The sequence below is a fragment of the Haematobia irritans genome, chromosome 2, assembly GCF_050003625.1.
Source record: "Haematobia irritans isolate KBUSLIRL chromosome 2, ASM5000362v1, whole genome shotgun sequence".
NCBI classification, from domain to species: domain Eukaryota; kingdom Metazoa; phylum Arthropoda; class Insecta; order Diptera; family Muscidae; genus Haematobia; species Haematobia irritans.
The window spans coordinates 223,420,006-223,444,712 of record NC_134398.1 but is presented as its reverse complement, the minus strand read 5'-3'; the positions used below and the strand labels follow the sequence as shown (position 1 = coordinate 223,444,712).

The 24,707-nt window shown below is 34.1% G+C and overlaps 1 protein-coding gene across 1 annotated transcript in view; it reads right to left on the bottom strand.

Moving 5' to 3' along the window:
* GABA-B-R3 (gamma-aminobutyric acid type B receptor subunit 3) overlaps positions 1-24,707 on the bottom strand; it is a 109,408-nt gene that overhangs the window by 29,317 nt on the left and 55,384 nt on the right. Inside the window, exon 6 of the mRNA XM_075295077.1 lies at positions 22,630-22,768. Coding sequence (XP_075151192.1) covers positions 22,630-22,768 — 139 coding nt within the window. The remainder of the gene's footprint in view (positions 1-22,629; positions 22,769-24,707) is intronic.

The following is a 24,707-nucleotide window of genomic DNA, read 5'->3' as shown; positions in this document are numbered from 1 at the left end:
ATTTTCTATAGCATAAAATTAAGAAACAGTTTTCTGTAGAAATAAAATTTTGACAGTTTTTTATAGAAATAAAATTTTGACAAAATTTTTTATAGAAATAAAATTTTGAGAAAATTTTCTATAGAAATTAAATTTTGGTAAAATTTCCAACATAAATAAAATTTTAACAAAATTTTATATAGAAATACAAATTTTTCAAAGTTTTCTATAGCATAAAACTATGAGTAAATTTTCTGTAGAAATAAAATTTTGTCAAATTTTTTTATAGAAATAAATTTTTGACAAAATTTTACATAGAAATAAAATTTTGTATAGAAATACAATTTTGACAGAAATAAAATTGGCAGAATTTCCTATATAAATAGAATTTTGACAAAATTTTCTATGGAAATAAAATTTTTATAAAATTTGTATGAATAAAATTTTAACAAAATTTTTTTATGGAAATAACATTTTGTCAAAGTTTTGTATAAAAATGAAAATATGAAAAAAATTTCTATAAAAATAAAATTTTGTCAAAATTTGTACAAATAATATTTTCAATAGAAATAATTTTTCAATAGAAATAATTTTTTTGACAAAATTGTCTATAGAAATAAAATATGATTTTTTTTTTTTGCTTTGGTAAAAATTTCTCCAATTATTATTCCTCGTTTGATTGTGAAGTGGCATGACCGCAAAAAATCTCAAAATCTTAAAATCTCAAACCGAACCAATCGGTGGTTCGGTTTGCCTTTTTACGGCAATTGTCGGTTTTCGTGAAAATTCCATTTTCGGTGTACAGGTAAAATTTTAAAGAAGCCCCATCTTTGGTTGGGAATCAATAACAAAATCCTTATGCGAGATGAAAATCTTTGAATCCAAGTGAATTTCTTTTTGAGTGTATGCAGTTCATTTGAGACTGATATGACTTAGGACTAATCTCAGACTTTGTCTTGTTTTTCAACACCTCTTTTCTCAAAGGTCTAATAAATGTCCTGTAGGAAACTGACTGCTATCCAATACCAAATACTCAACAAAAATCATTCTATGGTTTTTGTACGTTTGTTTTTTCCAAGTTAGATTCATGTTCGATGTTTCCCTAGTGGCACATAAATTTTTCATTCCAAATTTTAGATGGGTCTTGGTGAAATCTCTCCATCTCCCAATGCCTCTAAATCGATTCATTTCAAGAGATTTTCTTTTTTTTTTTTGCCAAAAAAAGGAATAGATTTGAGTCCTCACCATTTGCCACCTATTCACTATTCACAAGAATCTAGAGCATTTGGTAGGATATGAATGTGAATCTCTATAAGTGGTTGTGCGTGCTGGTATGAGTGTTCTATGGAGCAGCTTGATCCTTTGATTTCCTGTTTTAAATGTTTCCGTTTCTTTTTTTTCACCATCAGTTTTTATTTTTGGTTTTTTTTGGAAGTGTAAGCGAATATATGCGTGCTAAGGTGTTGTGATTCCTTAACCGAAAATTGATGATGTGATTTTTATTTCTTTTTCGTTGGCATGAACAAAAAAAAAATTTGTGCCATTGTTGTTTAGAATTTTTTCATTAACCCCCCTTCTCCTATATATCTTTTTTGCCCTTCACTCATAGTGCTCGTAAATGCGGTTGTGTGGTCATATCCTATTGTTTGGTTTAATAAGAAACAAAGAAACAAAAAAGGTTACTACCATTGTTGTTGGGAAGAAAAATGTTTACTTACAACTTTTTCATTGTGATGCTTTATTTGCTACATCGTCCGTCTTTCCGCCTGACTCGTTTTCCGTTTTTTTTTTTTTGTCCTCTTTTAAGACAACAGGTCGCTTGTTTTCTACTTTCTTTGGATTTATTTGTTCATTAGACATTTAAGTGTAATAAATTCCATTTTAAGACTTGTGGTTTTGTATCGCCTAATGATCTCTTTGGATTATTCTAATACCAGATAATAACTTTCTTCTATCCTCATTTTGGCCTAATTTAATTTGGTTAGAAATTGCCAAAGTCAAAATGCCAGAAAAAAACAGGAAGAGTCCTTTTTTTCTGTACATATATTTAAAGAGGACGTATACACTCAAAAAAATTCCAAATATTTTGGCTCTCCCTTAAGGATTTTGATATTGATTCCGAGCCAAAAATGCGGGTTGTTTAAGACCCTTTTTAGCCATCTATCTGGCTTTAAATCAATAAAATTACAGAATACAGATCCCATTTATTGTATTAATATTAATAAAGCTATTCACGTACAAACAAATTCCACTTTAAAAATCCAAATTCAAAAAAAAAAAAAAAAAAGACAAGTAAAGGGTGATACGGTCAAAATTTGGTCAATATAAACTTGACGTATTTCTTTCAATTTTGCATTTAAAAACCTGAACACCCCTCATTTTGAAGGTGTGTGTGTGTAGAATGTTGTTCCTATTTTGATTTTGGAATTCACTCTTCAGTTGTCAAAATGCCGTCCAAGCAAGAAGAGCAGCGTATCAAAATTTTGCTCGCGCATCGCGAAAATCCGAGCTACTCGCACGCAAAGCTGGCAAAATCGCTAAAAGTTGCCAAATCAACCGTTACAAATGTAATTAAAGTGTTTGGGGAACGTTTGTCAACAGCCAGGAAGTCTGGATCGGGGGCAAATCGAAAACCGGAAGCCGCTGAGACGACAAAGAGAGTTGCCGGTAGTTTCAAGCGAAACCCTAATCTATCTCTCCGAGATACCGCAAATAAGCTGGGTGTATCGTCTACAACTGTGCATTGAGCCAAAAAAAAGAGCCGGACTATCGACTTACAAGAAGGTAGTGACGATGATAAACAAAATACGACGGCCAAAGCGCGATCCCGGAGGCTGTACACGACGATGCTGACGAAGTTTGACTGCGTGGTAATGGACGACGAAACCTACGTCAAAGCCGACTACAAGCAGCTTCCGGGACAGGAGTTTTATACGGCGAAAGGAAGGGGAAAGGTAGCAGATATTTTCAAGCACATAAAACTGTAAAAGTTCGCAAAGAAATATCTGGTTTGGCAAGCCATCTGTAAAGCAGCATTTTCATAGCTTCCGGGACTGTCAACCAAGAAATTTACGTGAAAGAGTGTTTGAATAAACGTCTGCTGCCTTTCCTGAAGAAACACGATTGTTCCGTACTGTTTTGGCCGGATTTGGCATCTTGTCATTACGGTAAAAAGGCCATGGAGTGCTACGCCGCCAACAACGTGCAGGTGGTTCCCAAGGACAAGAACCCTCCCAACACGCCAGAGCTCCGCCCAATTGAGAAATACTGGGCTATTGTCAAGCGGAACCTAAAGAAGACCAAAAAAACTGCTAAAGACGAGCAGCAGTTAAAGGCAAACTGGCTTTCTGCGGCGAAGAAGGTGGACATGGGGGCTGTACAAAATCTGATGGCAGGTGTCAAGCGTGAGGCCCGGCAATTCGGATTTGGAAAAGCGAAAGCCTAACTGAATATTTTCCTGAATTTTATACTAATTGAACTTGAAAAAGAAATTTGATTTGATTTTTTAAATAAACGATTTCACCGATTTACACGCGTTTTCCCTTGACCAAATTTTGACCGTATCACCCTTTATATACGGATCTTATATACCCTCCACCATGGATTGCGTAGAAACTTCTACGAAAACCTGTCATCCACAATCGAATTACTTGGGTTGTGGTATCTTAAAACTTCTTAACATCGTTTTCTAAATTGTGATTTAGTCCATACGTGATATATATTAGAAAAAAAGTTATATATAGTTAAGTCTACAAATAATTACGAATCTATATGGACATTTTGCACGATACGTAGAGAGCCAGAATTGAAATATGGGGGTCGCTTATATGGGGGTTATATACAATTATGATATGGACCAATTTTTGTATGATTGGGGATCGATTTATCTGAGGGCTATATATAACTATAGACCGATATGGACCTAGTTAGGCATGGTTGTTAACGGCCATATACTAGCACAATGTACCAAATTTCAACTGACTCGGATGAAATTTGCTCCTCCAAGAGGCTCCAAAACCAAATCTCTGGATCGGTTTATATGGGGGCTAAATAAAGGGTGGATAAAATTTCAAGGGCCGATGTTGATTTTGAATAAAACACTAACTATTTAGGAAATTATTGCCAAATGGCCGCCGCGACCTCGGTGGCACACCTTCACCCGATGGACCAAATTTTCGATGACGCTGAGGCATAATGAAGGTTCTATGCCGTTAATGTGCCGAATTATCTCATCCTTTAGCTCTTGAATTGTTGCTGGCTTATCGACGTACACCTTTTCTTTCAAATAACCCCAAAGAAAAAAGTCCAACGGTGTCAAATCACATGATCTTGGCGGCCAATTGACATCGCCATTACGTGAGATAACACGGCCATTGAATTTGTTGCGCAAAAGAGCCCTTGTTTCGTTAGCTGTGTGGCAAGTGGCACCGTCCTGCTGAAACCACATATCGTCCACATCCATATCTTCGGGCCATAAAAAGTTCGTTATCATCTCACGATAGCGAACACACATCACAGTAACTGCCTGACCGGCCTTATTTTGGAAAAAATACGGCCCGATGATGCCGCCAGCCCATAAACCGCACCAAACAGTCACTCTTTGTGGGTGCATTGGTTTTTCGACAATCACTCTTGGATTCTCATTCACCCAAATGCGGCAATTCTATTTATTGACGAATCCACTGATGTGAAAATGTGCCTCATCGCTGAAGATGATTTTCTTCGAAAATTGATCATCCACTGTTGCCATTTCTTGGAACCATTTAACACGTTGTTGGATTGTGTATCACTCAATGGTTCAAATTGAGTAAGTCTGAAATAGAGAAATGTCAAATAAAATTCGGAAAAAAAAACTTGGCGTTTAGGTGTGGTTCACATTCAACATCGGCCCTTACAATTTAACCACCCTTTATGATTATGGACTGATATGGACCACTTTTGGCATGGTTGTTAAATATTATATACTACCACCACGTACCAAATTTCAACCAGATCGGATGAATTTTGCTTCTCCAAAAGGCACCGGAGGTCAAATCTGGGGATCGGTTTATATGGGGCCTATATATAATTATGGACTGATATGAACCAATTCCTGCATGGTTGTTAGAGACCATATACTAATACCATGTACCAAATTTCAACTGAATCAGATGAATTTTGGCCTTCCAAGAGGCTCCGAAGGACAAATCAAGGGATCGGTTTATATGGGACCTATATATAATTATGGACCGATTTCGACCAATTTTTGCATGTGTGTTTGAGGCCATATATTAACACCACGTACCAAATTTGAACTGAATCAGATGAATTTTGGTCTTCCAAGAGGCTCCGGAGGGCAAATCTGGTGATCGGTTTATATGGGGGCTATATGTAATTATGGACCCATGTGGACCAATTTTTGCATGGTTGTTAGATACCATATACTACCACCATGTACCAAATTTCAGCCGGATCGGATGAACTTTGCTTCTCTTACAGGATCCGCAAGCCAAATCTGGGGATCGGTTTATATGGGGGCTATATATAATTATGGACCGATATGGACCAATTTTTGCATGGTTGTTAGATACCATATACTAACATCATGTACCAAATTTTAGCCAGATCGGATGAAATTTGCTTCTCTTAGAGCAATCGCAAGCCAAATTTGGGGGTCCGTTTATATGGGGGCTATACGTAAAAGTGGACCGATATGAACAAATTTTTGCATGATTGTTAGAGTTCATATACTACCACCATATACCAAATTTCAGCCGGATCGGATGAAATGGACCAATTTTCGCATGGTTGTTAGAGACCATATACTACCACCATGTACCAAATTTCAGCCGGATCGGATGAACTTTGCTTCTCTTAGAGGATCCGCAAGCCAAATTTGGGGGTCCGTTTACATGGGGGCTATACGTGAAAGTGGACCGATGTGGTCCATTTGTAATACCATCCGACCTACATCAATAACAACTACTTGTGCCAAGTTTCAAGTCGATAACTTGTTTCGTTCGTAAGTTAGCGTGATTTCAACAGACGGACGGACATGCTCAGATCGACTCAGAATTTTATCACGACCAAGAATATATATACTTTATGGGGTCTTAGAGCAATATTTCGATGTGTTACAAGCGGAATGACAAAGTTAATATACCCCATCCTATGTATGTGGAGGGTATAAAAAACGTTATTTCAAAGATGCTAAATCCTCAAAATAAGTCTTAGCCTATATTTGAAGCATATTAATCTTTAATCTCATAATAGCTTCAACATTCCAATTAATTTAAGGACGATTTCTTTAAATTATAAATGTGTTTCATTACTTTAAGGACAATTTGCCTTAGCTCAAAGAAATACGACTTCAGTGGAGGGACGCAAATTTCCAAAATGTATGTCCTAAATTTAATAAAAAATATTTGTGAAGCAAAGATTCTAAATTTTGTTTTAATTAAAATTTCATTATTTTAAAGAAATTTATCCTTAATAGTTTGTAAGTTTCACATCCTAAAATTTAGATTGCATACTCTTTAACATCACGTAAATATTTTTTGCAGTGTACCATTTCAGCTTAAAAATTTTGACAAATTTACATTTCCTTGTTACAAATATTGGTCGAGTAAGGAGACCATGGCCGCTCTAAAAAGAGATTTTTGTGTCAGTTGTAATTAAGTTATTTAATTTCAATATTGTTTGGACACTAAAATAAATTATACAATTTAAAAAGCTTTCTTCTCAATTTTTCCTTGCGCAGGATATTCAAACGATATTCAGGGAATGACCATTGATGTTTCATTTAATTTCCATGATGATAATCCATTCAAAAGCAATATTCATAAAATATAGTAGACTTTAAGGAGACATGATAATGACCAAGAAGATTTTTGTGCTTCATCATGATTTTGAATGGAATGTAACAAAAGGGGAAAATGGAGATTTCCAAGGAAAGTATAATGAATCAATTCTTTTTTCTATAACTTTGACATACGAGATAATAAAACTTGAATTATGGAAATTTAGGAGAACATTTCAATTAAAGATAGATGGGATTCCTATTTTTGGAATCCTAAAACCTGTGGTCATCAATTTTAAGGGAATTGAAATATGTACCAAGAAGCAAAGAATTTCACTAAGGATCCCTTTAAGATGTAATTGTAGCCTGTAAGTTTGTGCACTTGTAATACCAAGAAGGACCTGTCTGAGACCAATTGCTTAGTATACCAAATTCTGACAAGATTTTCTATAGAAATAAAATTTTGCACAAATTTTCTATAGAAATAAAATTGTGCAAAAATTTTCTATAAAAATAAACTTCTGCAAACATTTTCGATAGAAATAAAATTTTGCAAACATTTTCTATAGCAGTAACATTTTGCAAAAATTTTCTACAGAAATAAAATTTTGAAAAATTAAAATACAAACTTGTTTTTATTGTATTCGACCTGTAATTTTTTATACCCTCCATCATAGGATGGGGGTATATTAACTTTGTCATTCCGTTTGTAACACATCGAAATATTGCTCTAAGACCCCATAAAGTATATATATTCTGGGTCGTGGTGAAATTCTGAGTCGATCTAAGCATGTCCGTCGGTCCGTCCATCCGTCCGTCTGTTGAAATCACGCTAACTTCCGAACGAAACAAGCTATCGACTTTAAACTTGGCACAAGTAGTTGTTATCGATGTAGGTCGGATGATATTGAAAATGGGCCATATCGGTCCACTTTTACGTATAGCCCCCATATAAAGGGACCCTCAGATTTGGCTTGTGGAGCCTCTAACAGAAGAAAATTTCATCCGATCCGGCTGAAATTTGGTACATGATGTTGGTATATGGTCTCTGACAACCATGCAAAAATTGGTCCATATCGGTCCATAATTATATATAGCCCCCATATAAACCGATCCCCAGATTTGGCTTGTGGAGTCTATAAGAGAAGCTTATTTCATCCGATCCGGCTGAAATTTGGTACATGGTGTTGGTATATGGTCTCTAACAATCATGCAAAAATTGGTCCACATCCGTCCATAATTATATATAGCCCCCATATAAACCGATCCCCAGATTTGGCTTGCGGAGCCTCAAAGAGAAGCAAATTTCATCCGATCCGGCTGAAATTTGGTACATGATGTTGGTATATGGTCTCTAACAAGCATGCAAAAATTGGTCCACATCGGTCCATAATTATATATAGACCCCATATAAACCGATCTCCAGATTTGGCTTGCGAAGCCTCAAAGAGAAGCAAATTTCATCCGATCCGGCTGAAATTTGGTACATGATATTGGTATATGGTCTCTAACAACCTTGCAAAAATTGGTCCACATCGGTTCATAATTATATATAGCCCCCATATAACCCGATCCCCAGATTTGGCTTGCGAAGTCTCCAAGAGAAGCAAATTTCATCCGATCCGGCTGAAATTTGGTACATGGTGTTGGTATATGGTATCTAACAATCATGCAAAAATTGTTCCACATCGGTCCATAATTATATATAGCCCCCATATAAACCGATCCCCAGATTTGGCTTGCGGAGCCTCAAAGAGAAGCAAATTTCATCCGATCCGGCTGAAATTTGGTACATGATGTTGGTATATGGTCTCTAATAACCCTGCAAAAATTGGTCCACATCGGTCCATAATTATATATAGACCCCATATAAACCGATCTCCAGATTTGGCTTGGGAAGTCTCCAAGAGAAGCAAATTTCATCCAATCCGGTTGTAATTTGGAACATGGTGTTAGTATATGATCTTTAACAACCGTGCCAGAATTGGTCCATATCGGTCCATAATTATATATAGCCCCCATATAAACCGATCCCCAGATATGGCTTGTGGAGTCTGTAAGAGAAGCGTATTTCATCCGATCCGGCTGAAATTTGGTACATGATGTTGGTATATGGTCTCTAACAATCATGCAAAAATTGGTCCACATCCGTCCATAATTATATATAGCCCCCATATAAACCGATCCCCAGATTTGGCTTGCGGAGCCTCAAAGAGAAGCAAATTTCATCCGATCCGGCTGAAATTTGGTACATGATGTTGGTATATGGTCTCTAACAACCATGGAAAAATTGGTCCACATCGGTCGATAATTATATATAGACCCCATATAAACCGATCTCCAGATTTGGCTTGCGAAGCCTCAAAGAGAAGCAAATTTCATCCGATCCGGCTGAAATTTGGTACATGGTGTTGGTATATGGTCTCTAACAACCGTGCAAAAGCTGGTTCACATCGATCCATAATTATATATAGCCCCCATATAAACCGATCCCCAGATTTGGCTTGCGGAGCCTCAAAGAGAAGCAAATTTCATCCGATCCGCCTGAAATTTGGTACATGATATTGGTATATGGTCTCTAACAACCTTGCAAAAATTGGTCCACATCGGTTCATAATTATATATAGCCCCCATATAAACCGATCCCCAGATTTGGCTTGCGAAGTCTCCAAGAGAAGCAAATTTCATCCGATCCGGCTGAAATTTGGTACATGGTGTTGGTATATGGTCTCTAACAATCATACAAAAATTGGTCCACATCGGTCCATAATTATATATAGCCCCCATCAAGGCCGTAGCCAGGATTTTAATTCGGGGGGGGTTCAACTTTAAAAAAAATATATTCATATAACCTCATGTGTAGAAAATCTTATTTATGCGTAAGTATGTATACAATATTTTTATAATATTAAATTGAGCCGACGGGTTTTTGGGCAGCAAATAAATCAATGACTTCTACAGTCGGCACATTTATTCGGCGATGAACCGACATTAATGCCAATCCATTGAGTCTACTCTCGCTAGTCGAATTTCTAAGATATGTCTTTAATCTCTTCATTGTTGAAAATGAACGTTCGGATGAGCACGTAGTAAATGCAGGGATAGAAAATGCAGTACTATAGTACTTTTTTCAATACCATTTCACCCCGGTCAGTACCGTAGTACCCCCGCGAAGGATTTAGTATCTTTTGTGTAGACATTTTTGAGTCGATATCAGATTTATGGTACAATAGCTTTGACAAAATATTTTAATATTTTGAGAAAGTCTTTATCAACCTTATTTGCTAATAGTCTTTTACAAATATGGCAAAACAGACATGTTCATGTGGGAAGAAAATCTCGATTTTGTAAAAGACATAGTCAAAAACAGGATTTTATTGAACTTCAAGAATGTTTTAGTCGAAAAAAGAATGCGATTCTATATTATCGATTTTTTATTTTGGTAGAAAATGTTGTCCAAATTTTATTTCTATATAGAACTAGCGTAACCCGGCCCGCTTCGCTGCGCCTTCCGAAGCGTATTTGTACAAACATTTTTCGTTAACTTAGTCAACCATATCCTTCGTGCTGAAAACAAATTCGAAAAGATTTGAATTCTTTCAAACAAGTAGTCCGATTTGCCTTTTCGTTTATAGGTACAAATACGGCGGATATGCATATGTAAAACGGTTCGTCTTAAAAAATGTCGAGGAGAGGGTGTACCCTTTCCTCCAAATTTTTTTAAATAATGTTCTGTATTCAAGTAGTTGGACAATCTTCTATATTTCTTCAACATATCTGAAAATTAAGCACTACATTATAATAAAATACAAAGAATTACTGTTTCCCATCCAATAAATCGGAAAAAGCAAAAGTAGTAAAAAATTTTACCACATTAACATTTGCTAAAATGTTGGAAAATGATGCACCCTCTACGTTGGCTGCCAATTTCATGTAAATTTAAGTTCTTTACTAAAAAGAAGTCTGTCAGAAGCCTGTGCAAAAATCATAAAATTATGTACCGAGTTCCCATTTACGGACAACCATCTACTTTCAATTTAAGAATTGAAAGTATATTAATTTCACAACTACTCAATGGTCCCTATAAATTCTATCGAAGTAAATAGACAAAGTTTATTTCAATTTTCCCCTTCCCCAACCAGATATCGAAAATCATATACTAATTTAAAAATCATGTTTAAATTTAATCACCTCCTCCCACGTTCCCTGTAAATTTCAAGTAGATCGGAGATGTTTAAATTTTGCTCTATTGTTCTAAAGGAACGTCACTTTCCTCGAGACAATATCGACAAACACCGTAGTGAATAGAACCCCTAACCTTCCCTGAAAATTCTTGAAATTCAAGTGTGGGGCAAGGAAGGTTGCCTCTTCGTTCATAACCTGCTTTTGCAAATTTCAAGAAAACTTAAGAATTTTGGTTTTTTTCAGTTTTAGAGGAGGAACCCCGACCAAATATCGAAAAGTGATGTAGCGTATGTTTTGTAAACGTCCCAGAAAATGTCAAGCAAATTATAAGCCTAAAGAGGCGGATTCTCTTCCTCCAAATATCACAAAATCAGGTATCAACTATTAATATCGTAACCTCTCCCCAGTCCTCTGTAAATTTCAAGTAACTCGGTAAAGTTTAATTGTTTCTCTGTATGTACTTAAGAGAAGCGGATGTCTCCATATGCCCTTTTATTTTTATTAAAAAATCGGGAACCTGATATAAATTTCATAACCTCACCCATTTTTTCCGTAAAATTTCAGTCGGGGGAGTTTAGTTTTGTTTTCATTGTACTTAAAAAAAAGTCGGGCAAAGGGGTGGTCCCCCCCCCCCGACCAAATATCGAAAAATAATGTAGCGGATTTTTGTCTAGATGCCAACACCAACATTCTATGAAAATTTCAAGCAAATCGCATAATTTTGTTCCAAGTTTCAAAAAGTAGGGCAAGGGGGAGGTCCCCCTCCCCGTCCACATATGAAATCATCAGGTAGCCCATATTATTCCATAACCTCACCGCTTGTTCTCTGTAAATCTCAGATAATTTAGAGAATTTTAGTTTTTTCACTGTACTTTAAAAAAAGTCGAACAAAGGGGAGGTCTCCATCCGCCACCAACCTCAACCTTCAATGCCAACCCCAACCTTCAATGAAAATTTAAAGCAAATAGGTCAACTTTGGTCCAATTTTCAAAAAGGCCGACAAAGGGGAGGTCCCCCTCCGCGATCAGGTGTCAAAAAACGAGGTACCCTATTTTCACCACATGAACGCCCCCTACGATCTCTGAAAGTTTCAAGTAAATTGGTTCAGCCGTTTCGGAGCCAACTCGGAACATACAAACAAACAAACAAATAAACAAACATAGATTGAATTTTATATTTTTATAAAAAATTTTGTCAAAATTTTATTGAAAATTTTGTAAACATTTTATTTCTATAGGAAATTTTTGCAAAATTTTATTTCTATAGAAAAAATTTTTCAAATTTTTTTTCTGTAGATTTTTTTGCAAAATTTTATTTCTATAGAAAATTTTTGCAAAATTTTATTTCTATAGAAAATTTTTGCAAAATTTTATTTATATAGAAAATTTTGTCAAAATTTTATTTTCTTTAAAATTCAGTCTCTTGACAATAATCTTCCAGTGAAATTTTTGTTGAAATTTAGTAAAAAGTACCTTTCCGCTCAAAAAAATACCTTTTTTGTACTTCCTTAAAATTTGTATTTTCCATCCCTGAGTAACTGGCAAAGTGACCAAAGTTTTTAAAAGAATATGCACGTTTGGAAATATCTCTTTATTGCACTCTCCAAGTGCTTCCATCGCTGAATTAGGCAGGTTCTTTTCGCAGTTTTGCGCCATTTCATTTGTTTGGCTGTTTCATTGTTGTTGCTATGGCCAAACAAAGCGAGTCATGTTCACAAAAAGAACAACAAACGCACATAAAAAGCAGAAAGACATTTTCCAAAAATGAAATTTGTGGTACGAGAACAAAAACAATTTGTTTTTTTTCGACCGTCGTTTGACGGGCTTTTCAACTAGTATTCTAGGATTTGTGCAAGTTTTATAGGTAAGCTTTTTTCAAAATAAAACCTTCAGCTTTTCTTCAACATCTTCGATAAGATTTTTCTATGCAGCTAAAAATATATATTTATTTATCTAAAAACATTCATTCATTTCGGGGGGGGTTTGATCCCCCTCATCCCCCCCCCTGAATACGGCCTTGGCCCCCATATAAACCGATCCCCAGATTTGGCTTGCGGAGCCTCAAAGAGAAGCAAATTTCATCCGATCCGGCTGAAATGTGGTACATGATGTTGGTATATGATCTTTAACAACCGTGCCAGAATTGGTCCATATCGGTCCATAATTATATATAGCCCCCATATAAAACGTTCTCCAGATTTGACCTCCGGAGCTTCTTGGAAGAGCAAAATTCATCCGATCCGGTTCAAATTAGGAACGTGGTGTTAGTATATGGTCGCTAACAACCATACCAAAATTGGTCCAATCACACAAAAATTGGTCCATATCGGTTCATAATCATGGTTGCCACTAGAGCCAAAAATAATCTACCGAAATTTTATTTCTATAGAAAATTTTGTCAAAATTTTATTTCTAGAGAAAATTTTGTTAAAATTTTATTCGTTTCATAATAAAATTTTCATCATTGTCAAAATTTTATTTCTATAGAAAATTTTGTCAAAATTTTATTTCTATAGAAAATTTTGTTCAAATTTTATTCGGTTCATAATCTTGGTTGCCACTCGAGCCAAAAATAACCTACCAAGATTTTATTTCTATAGAAAATTTTGTCAAAAGTTTATTTCTATAGAAAATTTTGTTAAAATTTTATTTTTGTAAAAATTTTTTGTCAAAATTTTCTTTCTATAGAAAATTTTGTCAAAATTTTTATTTCTATAGAAAATTTTGTTAAAATTTTATTTCTATAGAAAATTTTGTTAAAATTTTATTTCTGTAGAAAATTTTGTTAAAATTTTATTTCTGTAGAAAATTTTGTTAAAATTTTATGTTTACTTTGTCAAACTGAATTATATACGTATTGGATCGATCTTTTTTGATTTAATATATACCACGTATGGACTTACATACAATTTAGAAGATGGTGGTAGGAGGTTTTAAGATACCTTGCCATCGGCAAGCGTTACCGCAACTTCAGTAATTCGATTCTGGATGGCAGTGTTTAGAAGAAGTTTCTATGCAATCCATGATGGAGGGTACATAAGCTTCGGCCTGGCCGAAATTAAGGCCGTATATACTTGTTTCAATTAATAAATTATTGATAAAAATGAGCTCAAAATCTGTGTTTTTAATTTATTTTTATTTAATTATTCGACTTTTCAGTTTCTTTTGGTACACTCAGAAAATTTTTCCCGATGAAGTCTTTCAATGAAAAGACGAAATATTGAATAAAAGTAAATTAAAAACACAGACCTCGAGCTCGTTTTTTTTCAATAATTTATTAATTGGAAAATTTTCTATAGAAATAAAATTTTGCAGAAATTTACATTATAGAAACAAAATTTTGCAAAAATTTTCATTAGAAATAAAATTTTGCAAAAATTTTCTTTAGCAATAAAATTTTGCAAAAAATTTCTATAGCAAATACATTTTGCAAAAGTTTTTTATAGCGACAAAATTTTCTATAGAAATAAATATTTGACAAAATTTTCCATAGAAATAAAATTATGACAAAATTTTCTATGAAAATACGATTTTGCAAAAATTTTTATAAATATAAAATTTTGCAAACATTTTCTGTTGAAATGAAATTTTGCAAACATTTTCTATAGAAATAAAATTTTAGAAATAAAATGTTGACAACATTTTCTATAAAAATAGAATTTTGATAAAATTTTCTATAGAAATAAAATTTGGAGAAAATTTTCTATTGAAATAAAATTTTGGCAACATTTTCTATAGAAATACAATTCTGACAAATTTTCTATGGAAATAAAATTTTGCAAAAATTTTCTATAGCAATAAAATGTTGACAAAGTTCTCCATTTTTGTAGAAGAAGTAATTCTTCCTTGTTGGTGCAAGCTATAGAACATTTAGAATTTGACTTTTACAATTCAAGGGATATTTATACATCCAAAAAGTCCCTAAATGGTCTATACATTATAATATATAAAATTGAATATAGTGAAATAAATTTCTAAAATTAAGTAAAAAAAGATTTTTTTTTTTCGAAGAAAAACATTGTTTCTTTTTAACCACCAAAATGGTATCATAAACTTTAACAAATCAGTTTTTGTTTTAAATTTGGTAAAATTGTCTTCAAATTTTTGTGGATTATTTTTTTGATATGAGTGCAACCGTTCTTTTGATACAATTTTCATCGCTTCCGCATGCAAAAGAAACATTTGCATTGCTTTTTTGACAAATATTTTTATGCTGAGAGATTATGACACCAATTTTTAACATTCTAACTACTTTTGGAGATGTTCTCTATTATTGTGAATAAAAATTAAAGAACACAAGTTCAAATCCCATCAGCAGCAAATTTGTTTAAAAAAATATTTCTTAAATTCTTTCAAAATTTTTCTCTTTGACAAAACTTTCCTCGTCTTGCTACCATCAACCTTTTTTCATAGTCTCTCTCTCTACATTTAAATAATCTTAATACTTTGTAAACTTTATCAATCTTCAAATAGTATTTGTTAAAGTTTTTGCATAGTTATATTTAGAATTTTATTTCAGGAGAACAAATCAATTTAAGCTTCAGATTCAATGCATTTCAAATGGCCTTCCGAAAAAAATTGAATTTTGATCTTTCAGTTAACTTGCTCAAAACAGTAAGTAAAACAAAAACAAAAAAAAAAGGATTAACAAGGATACAAAAAAACGAAAACAAATACAACTTTAACTACAACAAAACATCAATGTTTAAATGTCAATAAAATACCAACAACAAAATATGAAACAAGAAAGTAAAAAAAAAACAAGTATATACGGCCGTAAGTTCGGCCAGGCCGAAGCTTATGTACCCTCCATCATGGATTGCGTCGAAACTTCTTCTAAGCACTGCCATCCACAATCGAATTACTTAAGTTGCGGTAACGCGTGTAAGGTATCTTAAAACCTCCTAATACCATCTTCTAAATTGTATGTAAGTCCATACGTGGTATATATTAAATCAAAAAAGATCGATCCAATACGTATATAATTCAGTTTGACAAAGTAGACATAAAATTATGACAAAATTTTCTACAGAAATAAAATTTTAACAAAATTTTCTATAGAAATAAAATTTTCTATAGAAATAAAAATTTTGACAAAATTTTCTATAGAAAGAAAATTTTGACAAAAATTTCTACAGAAATAAGATTTTAACAAAATTTTCTATAGAAATAGACTTTTGACAAAATATTCTATAGAAATAAAAACTTTGTAGATTATTTTTGGTTCGAGTGGCAACCATGATTATGAACCGAATAAAATTTGAACAAAATTTTCTATAGAAATAAAATTTTGACAATGATGAAAATTTTATTATGAACCGAATAAAATTTTAACAAAATTTTCTCTAGAAATAAAATTTTGACAAAATTTTCTATAGAAATAAAATTTGTTGTTTCTTTTTTTGATCTCAGCTTAAAGCCATGCATTGACTAAACTACAAGTGTAGCTTAACCAACAGAGGAAAAGTATGCTTGTCAAATTTATTTGGGCAAAGCCCTATAGACTGCAAGATGGTTGGATGTACAGCTGTTTCGGAATTACCACATTCCTCATCAGCATCCTCTACTTGCAGCAAAACTATCAACCAATTATCAGAATAAATTCGGGTAATTCACTCAACCCAACGTGAACTACACTTGAACCTCCCGAAAAAGGGTTTGATAGTCGGCTACTGCCTAAACAAATTTGCCAGCATATCTCTTTTCCTTTGCCAAACTCAAATCATCGATTTGTATGTATTTGGCTGGGTTTGTTTTTGAGCGTGCTTCCTCTATCTTCATTCGTTTTGTTTGTTATTGTTGGCTTCTCTTCAATCGTTATTGTTGTTTCTTTTTTTGATCTCAGCTTAAAGCCATGCATTGACTAAACTACAAGTGTAGCTTAACCAACAGAGGAAAAGTATGCTTGTCAAATTTATTGCCGAATTTATTCTGATAATTGGTTGATAGTTTTGCTGCAAGTAGAGGATGCTGATGAGGAATGTGGTAATTCCGAAACAGCTGTACATCCAACCATCTTGCAGTCTATAGGGCTTTGCCCAAATAAATTTGACAAGCATACTTTTCCTCTGTTGGTTAAGCTACACTTGTAGTTTAGTCAATGCATGGCTTTAAGCTGAGATCAAAAAAAGAAACAACAATAACGATTGAAGAGAAGCCAACAATAACAAACAAAAAGAAATAAAATTTTGACAAAATCTATATATATAAAATTCAATTTATGTTTGTTTATTTGTTTGTTTGTTTGTTTGTTTGTTTGTTTGTATGTACCGAGTTGGCTCCGAAACGGCTGAACCGATTTACTTGAAACTTTCAAAGATCGTAGGGGGCGTTCATGTGGTGAAAATAGGGTACCTCATTTTTTGACACCTGGTCGCGGAGGGGGACCTCCCCTTCGTCGGACTTTTTTAAAATTGGACCAAAGTTGACCGATTTGCTTGAAATTTTCATTGAAGATTGGGGTTAGCATCTAGACAAAGATCCGCTACTTTTTATTTCGATATTTGGTGGCGGAGGGGGGCCTCCCCTATGTTCGACTTTTTTTTTAAGTACAGTGAAAAAACTAAAATTCTCTAAATTATCTTAGATTTACAGAGAACATGTGGTGAGGTTATGGAATTAATATGGGGTACCCGATGATTTCATATGTGGATGAGGAGGGGGACCTCCCCCTTGCCCTACTTTTTGAAACTTGGAACAAAATTATGCGATTTGATTCAAATTTTCATTGAATGTTAGGGTTGGCATCTAGACAAAAATCCGCTACATTATTTTTCGATATTTGGTCGGGGAGGGGGACCACCCCTTTGCCCGAATTTTTTTGTTTGAAAGTACAAACAAAACTAAACTCCCCCGACTGAAATTTTACGGAAAAAATGAAATTTATATCAGGTTCTCGATTTTTTAATAAAAATAAAAGGGCATAGGGAGACATCCGCTTCTCTTAAGTACATACAGAGAAACAATTAAACTTTGACCGAGTTACTTGAAATTTACAGAGGACTGGGGAGAGGTTACGATACTAATAGTTGATACCTGATTTTGTGATATTTGGACGGAAGAGAGGCCGCCCTTTTAGGCTTATAATTTGCTTGACATTTTCTGGGACGTTTACAAAAGATACGCTACATCACTTTTCGATATTTAGTCGGGGAGGAGGTCCTCCTCCAAAACTGGGAAAAAACAACAATTCTTAAGTTTTCTTGAAACTTACATAGGCAGTGGGGGAAGTTTATGAACGAAAAGGCAACCTTCCTTGCCCCACACTTGAAGGAAAGTTTCAAGAATTTTCAGGGATTGTTAGGGGTGCTATTCACTACGGTGTTTGCCGATATTGTATCGGGGAAAGTGACGTCCCTTTAAAACAATAGAGCAAAATTTAAACATCGCCGATCTACTTGAAATTTACAGGGAACGTGGGAGGATGTGATTAAATTTATACATGATTTTTAAATTAGTATATGATTTTTCGATACCTGGTTGGGGAAGGGGAAAATTGAAATAAACTTTGTCGATTTACTTCGATAGAATTTATATGGACCATTGAGTAGTTGCGAAATTAATATAGGGTACGTGATAGTCCGATATCAGGTCGGAGTGGAGCGAAGGTGGGGAGAGGGTTCCCTTTTGTCCGTTTTTTTTCTTGAATTGAAAGTAGAGGGTTGTCCGTAAATGAGAACTCGGTACATAATTTTATGATTTTTGCACAGGCTTCTGCCAGACTTCTTTTTAGTAAAGAACTTAAATTTACATGAAATTGGCAGCCAACGTAGAGGGTGCATCATTTTCCAATATTTTAGCAAATGTTAATGTGGTAAAATTTTTTACTATTTTTGCTTTTTCCGATTTATTGGATATGAAACAGTAATTCTTTGTATGTTATTATAATATAGTGCTTAATTTTCAGATATTTTGAGGAGAAGGATACCTTTCCTTGACAAACCACACTTAAAATTCACTACACTGTTAGAAAAATATGTTTTTCATATGTTCCGATATAAACAAAATGTGTTTCGGGCACGATTTTAAACCACAATATATTTAAGTGCGAACATGTAATGTTCCTAAACTAACACTAAATGTTTGGGACATCTATGTTAATATGTTAGAATATATTATGTTTGGGGCATCAATGTTTCATAAATATCATATGTGTGAATACAAACATACATAAATTTACAAATTTCGACTAAACATACATATGTTGTGATATTTTATTCAAAGCGACAGAGAGAGTATAGAGAGAAATAGAGATGGAAACCGGGAGAGTTGACGAAAGATATCAATATAACACAGCAAAAGAGTCAAAAGAGAACAATTTCTGTGAAACCGCTTGTATGTTGTTTCGGAAAACTGTTTTATGATAAGGCCAAAAATTTGATATGTTTAAGTCTAAATATTATTTAATTTGAATAAAGAGAATATACATTCTGAACCAAGAGAATAGACATTTGAAAAACAAACAGCTTATGTTTTCGCCTTGAGAGCAGCATTTTATGTATGTGTGGACATGTGTTTTGTTTATCATTTTGGCATTATGGGCACAATTTTTTTCTTGCTTCGTTAAAAGAAATCAGGGGTCTTCATAAAAATAACGAAAGGGCACTATACTCTTTTTAGAGTTGGGACAGTAAAATGAAATAAGGAGGAAATAGTGAAAAATTACACAGTAAAATGTAAAAAAACAAACTTTAGTTCCTCTTTATTAAAAAGTAGTCCACGAGGAGTTGACGGACACCATCAAATATAAAAGCGGGCATTTAGTTCGAGTTTTACAGCTAAAATAATTTAAAAAGTTTATTTTCTTTAAAATGAATTATTAAAGAAAAATAAAAGGAATTTTAGAGCGATGGTGTTAAATGCTAGTAAAAAACTGTTCACTCCTAAATAAATTTATGTTTATATTATAAAATTATGTATGTATGTTTATACTCGACTCCACGTTCTTCTTTTGTTAGTTTTTGAATTCCTTCCAAATTTTAAAGTTTTGTACAAAAACAGTTTTTTATTACAAGATTATTATTTTTGCAATAAAAAAATAATATTTTATCCAAAAATCAGTCAATTTCGTTTATATCAAGCACTGTTACTGACTATAAATCTTTAACAACACACATTTCGAAGTTTCATTTAAAAAAAATTAATATAGTATAAATATAAATGTGTAAATTAAAAAAAAAAAAAAAAAACAAAAAAAAAATGTTCGGTCGGAGCGGGGATTGAACCCACGACCCTTTGCATGCAAGGCAGACATGCTAACCACTGCTCCACGTGGCAAACAAATGTATGTTTCTGTTAAATAATGTTATGTTTGCATGGGCTCGTGGGCGCTGCAAACTATGCTATATAAATGTAACTTAAAACGATAATTATCCTCTGGTGACTATAACAGCTACGTAGCCCAGTGGATAGTGTGTTGGCTTACAAACTGTATGGTCCTCAGTTCGATTCTCCGTGCAGGCGAAAGGTAAAATTTAAAAAATTTATAAAAGTGAATAATTTCTTCAACATTATTTGTATTACAGAGAAAGGATCCAATAACTAAAAAATTTCGTGGAAGTGAAAATTACGAGTATGTTAGGGAATGAGCACAATCGTGTTTGGGAAAAATTCTTCCAAGCATATAATATTTTTGGTTCAAAATGCTTCCAAACATATAATATGTTCACATAAAACAAACATATTAATGTTTCGGCAGTATGCAATAATATATGTGCTTCCTGCAAAATATGTTTGGAACATATGTTAAAGAAGCGATTTTTTTTGAGGGTGTAGAAATATAGAAGAAGGTACACCCTCTCCCACCGTATTTGTACCTATAAACGAAATTTGTTTAAAAGAATTCAAATCTTTTCGAATTTGTTTTCAGCACGAAGGATATAGTTGACTAAGTTAACGCAAAATATTCCTCCAAATATGCTTCTGAAGGCGCAGCGAAGCGGGCCGGGTTACGCTAGTTGTCTATATAATAAAATTTTGGTAGATTATTTTTGGCTCTAGTGGCAACCATGATTATGAACCGATATGGACCAATTTTTGTGTGATTGGACCAATTGTTGTATGGTTGTTAGCGACCATATACTAACACCACGTTCCTAATTTGAACCGGATCGGATGAATTTTGCTCCTCCAAGAGGCTCCGGAGGTCAAATCTGGAGAACGTTTTATATGGGGGCTATATATAATTATGGACCGATATGGACCAATTCTGGCACGGTTGTTAAAGATCATATACTAACACCATGTTCAAAATTACAACCGGATCGGATGCAATTTGCTTCTCTTTGAGGCTTCGCAAGCCAAATCTGGAGATCGGTTTATATGGGATCTGTATATAAGTATGGACCGATGTGGACCAATTTTTGCATGGTTGTTAGAGACCATATACCAACATCATGTACCAAATTTCAGCCGGATCGGATGAAATTTGCTTCTCTTTGAGGCTCCGCAAGCCAAATCTGGGGATCGGTTTATATGGGGGCTATATATAATTATAGACCGATGTGAACCAATTTTTGCATGATTGTTAGAGACCATCTACCAATACCATGTACCAAATTTCAGCCGGATCGGATGAAATATGCTTCTCTTAGAGGCTCCACAAGCCAAATCTGGGGATCGGTTTATATGGGGGCTATATATAATTATGGACCGATGTGGACCAATTTTTGCATGGTTCTTAGAGACCATATACCAACACCATATACCAAATTTCAGCCGGATCGGATGAAATATGCTTCTCTTAGAGGCTCCACAAGCCAAATCTGGGGATCGGTTTATATGGGGGCTATATATAATTATGGACCGATGTGGACCAATTTTTGCATGGTTGTTAGAGACCATATACCAACACCATATACCAAATTTCAGCCGGATCGGATGAAATATGCTTCTCTTAGAGGCTCCACAAGCCAAATCTGGGGATCGGTTTATATGGGGGCTATATATAATTATGGACCGATGTGGACCAATTTTCGCATGGTTGTTAGAGACCATATACCAACACCATGTACCAAATTTCAGCTGGATCGGATGAAATATGCTTCTCTTAGAGGCTCCACAAGCCAAATCTGGGGATCGGTTTATATGGGGGCTATATATAATTATGGACCGATGTGAACCAATTTTTGCATGGTTATTAGAGACCATATACCAACACCATATACCAAATTTCAGCCCGATCGGATGAAATATGCTTCTGTTAGAGGCTCCACAAGCCAAATCTGAGGGTCCCTTTATATGGGGGCTATACGTAAAAGTGGACCGATATGGCCCATTTTCAATACCATCCGACCTACATCGATAGCAACGACTTATGCCAAGTTTCAAGTCGATAGCTTGTTTCGTTCGGAAGTTAGCGTGATTTCAACAGACGGACGGACGGACGGACGGACGGACATGCTTAGATCGACTCAGAATTTCACCACGACCCAGAATATATATACTTTATGGGGTCTTAGAGCAATATTTCGATGTGTTACAAACGGAATGACAAAGTTAATATACCCCCATCCTATGATGGAGGGTATAAAAAATATTTACAATTCCTATTAAGGATTGCTGCTGTTGACTTACAAACATTTAAAATGGATTTTTTTTTATAAAAAAGGGGAAAATACTAAAGCAAAAAGACAACAAGAACCAGAACATCGAGTGATGTTTAAGAAACAAAAAAAATGCAAAACTTACCGTACAAACCGTGGCAAATGTGTCCTCTGGCGATGGCAATGTTGAGTAATCCAAACCCAATAAAATTACGGCAGTATAAACGAAGATACAACCCACAGCAGTGATGTTACTCAACTTAGGACTTGACAATTTAATGGCTCTATTTTGAAGGGGGGAGAGAAGAAAAAGTAAACGAAAGCAAAAACATTATAGAATATTAGAAGGGCAAAGGTAAAACTTGTAATGCAAGGCGGTCATATAAATGATGCTGTACAGTGGTTTGAAGAGGAAAAAGTGTAAATCATTATGGATTATGGGGAGAATGGAGATATCATGAGGAGCTTACACGCAAACATTTTTTTCTGATTCAATCACGAAATTAATTGATCCAATTAATGTCTTCAGTCACAAAAATGAAAGTATCAATTGAAAATTTATTTGATCCAATTAAAAAATTAATTGATACTATTAATTTTTGTGATTGATTTTTGTTTCAATTAAAAAATTTGTTGAATCAAATAAATTTTCAATTAAATATTTTGTAAAACTCAATTAAGACTTTAATTGGAAAAATTTTCGTTGAATTATTTTTCTGTGTACCTTTACATTTGCAACTGATTCTGAAAAAGCTCGTACATAATGGTCAAAACTCGGCGCTATGAATATGGGTCCCATGAATATTAGCCTCAAACCCTAAATGAAGTGGACCCCAAAAAATTATGTGGAAAAATAAAACAACTAATTTTTTTATGTTTTTATATTATATTTCAAACGAAAATGAACCTCCTATTTGGGATTGTTTGTTAGGAAAGGCGAGATTTACGACATTCTCCAATATATAGATTTTTGCTCTGAGATTAAGGGTTTGTTCTATGTACAGAGTCCAAAATGGACTAACGCCATTTCAAAGTGAAATAAGAGACACACCTTCAACCGTGGTTTTTGTTTTGTATGTGTCCTAAGGCCAAAGATTTCATGCCCTTAAAATACGAATGCAAATTTTGCTTAGAAGACGCATTTCTCTGATATAAAGTTTTTTTCCTTGTCCAAAAGTCGACAAACTTCTTAATGATGTCGTTTTGTCCTTATAGTTAAATGATTACGACTTAAAAATTGGCATCTTTACATGAAAGAATATTTAGAATTGAATTTTTGAAAAATTCTTCCAAATTAATGAAATTGTATTTAAATTTGTTGTCTTTTTGCGTCTTAACTATAAAGTACAAAATGTTCAAAAATAGGACATGCCTTTCAAAACTTTATTTTAAAGGCGAGTCTGAATTAGAAAATTTATCGTTAATTCGCTTTTAATGGACTTTCATAGCGTATGAAGATAAAAGCGGCAAAAACGAATAAATTCAAATTTGTTTCCTGGTATCAAGTACACGCAGAGAAGGAATATGATCACCTCAAACATGTTTCAAGAGCAAAATGTTATTTTTGTATGGTGACCATGTAACGTGTTTGTCACTAAAATTTTATTCTCTCGGCAAATATAACCTGCTTGCCGAAATCAGATACATGATTTCAGAGAAAATAACATGGTTGCGAAAACCATATTACATGCTCACCACCAAAAAATAAAATTTTGCTCTTAAAACATGTTTGAGGTGATCATATTCCTTCTCTGGGTGTACCCAAAACTCAAACTTGGGTCAAAATAGAAACCTATTGATTTTGGAAGAAATCGGTTTAGATTTAAATATAGCTCCCATATATATCTTTCGCACAAATATAACACTTGGTCGTATAGTCAAGTGTGCAAAATTTGATTGAAATGGGTTCAGATTGAGATATAGCTCTCATAAATATCTTAATATTAATAATATGCATTTAATACTAGCGACGCCATCTATGTTTCAGACCGGGGACTTATCAGCCAACCTGTTATCATTCGCCCGATATGCACATATATGTCCCCAGAAGCAAGAGTTTTACCCTAATTTGGTTGAAAGTTTACACAAAGAGAACACTTAGAACTATAGTCAAGTGTGCCAAATTTGATTTAAATCGATTCATTTTTAGATATAGCTCCCTTTCCAAGAGATCTGTTAACCGATATTTGGTACCCTATATTGAAGAAATAGACCATTAATAAT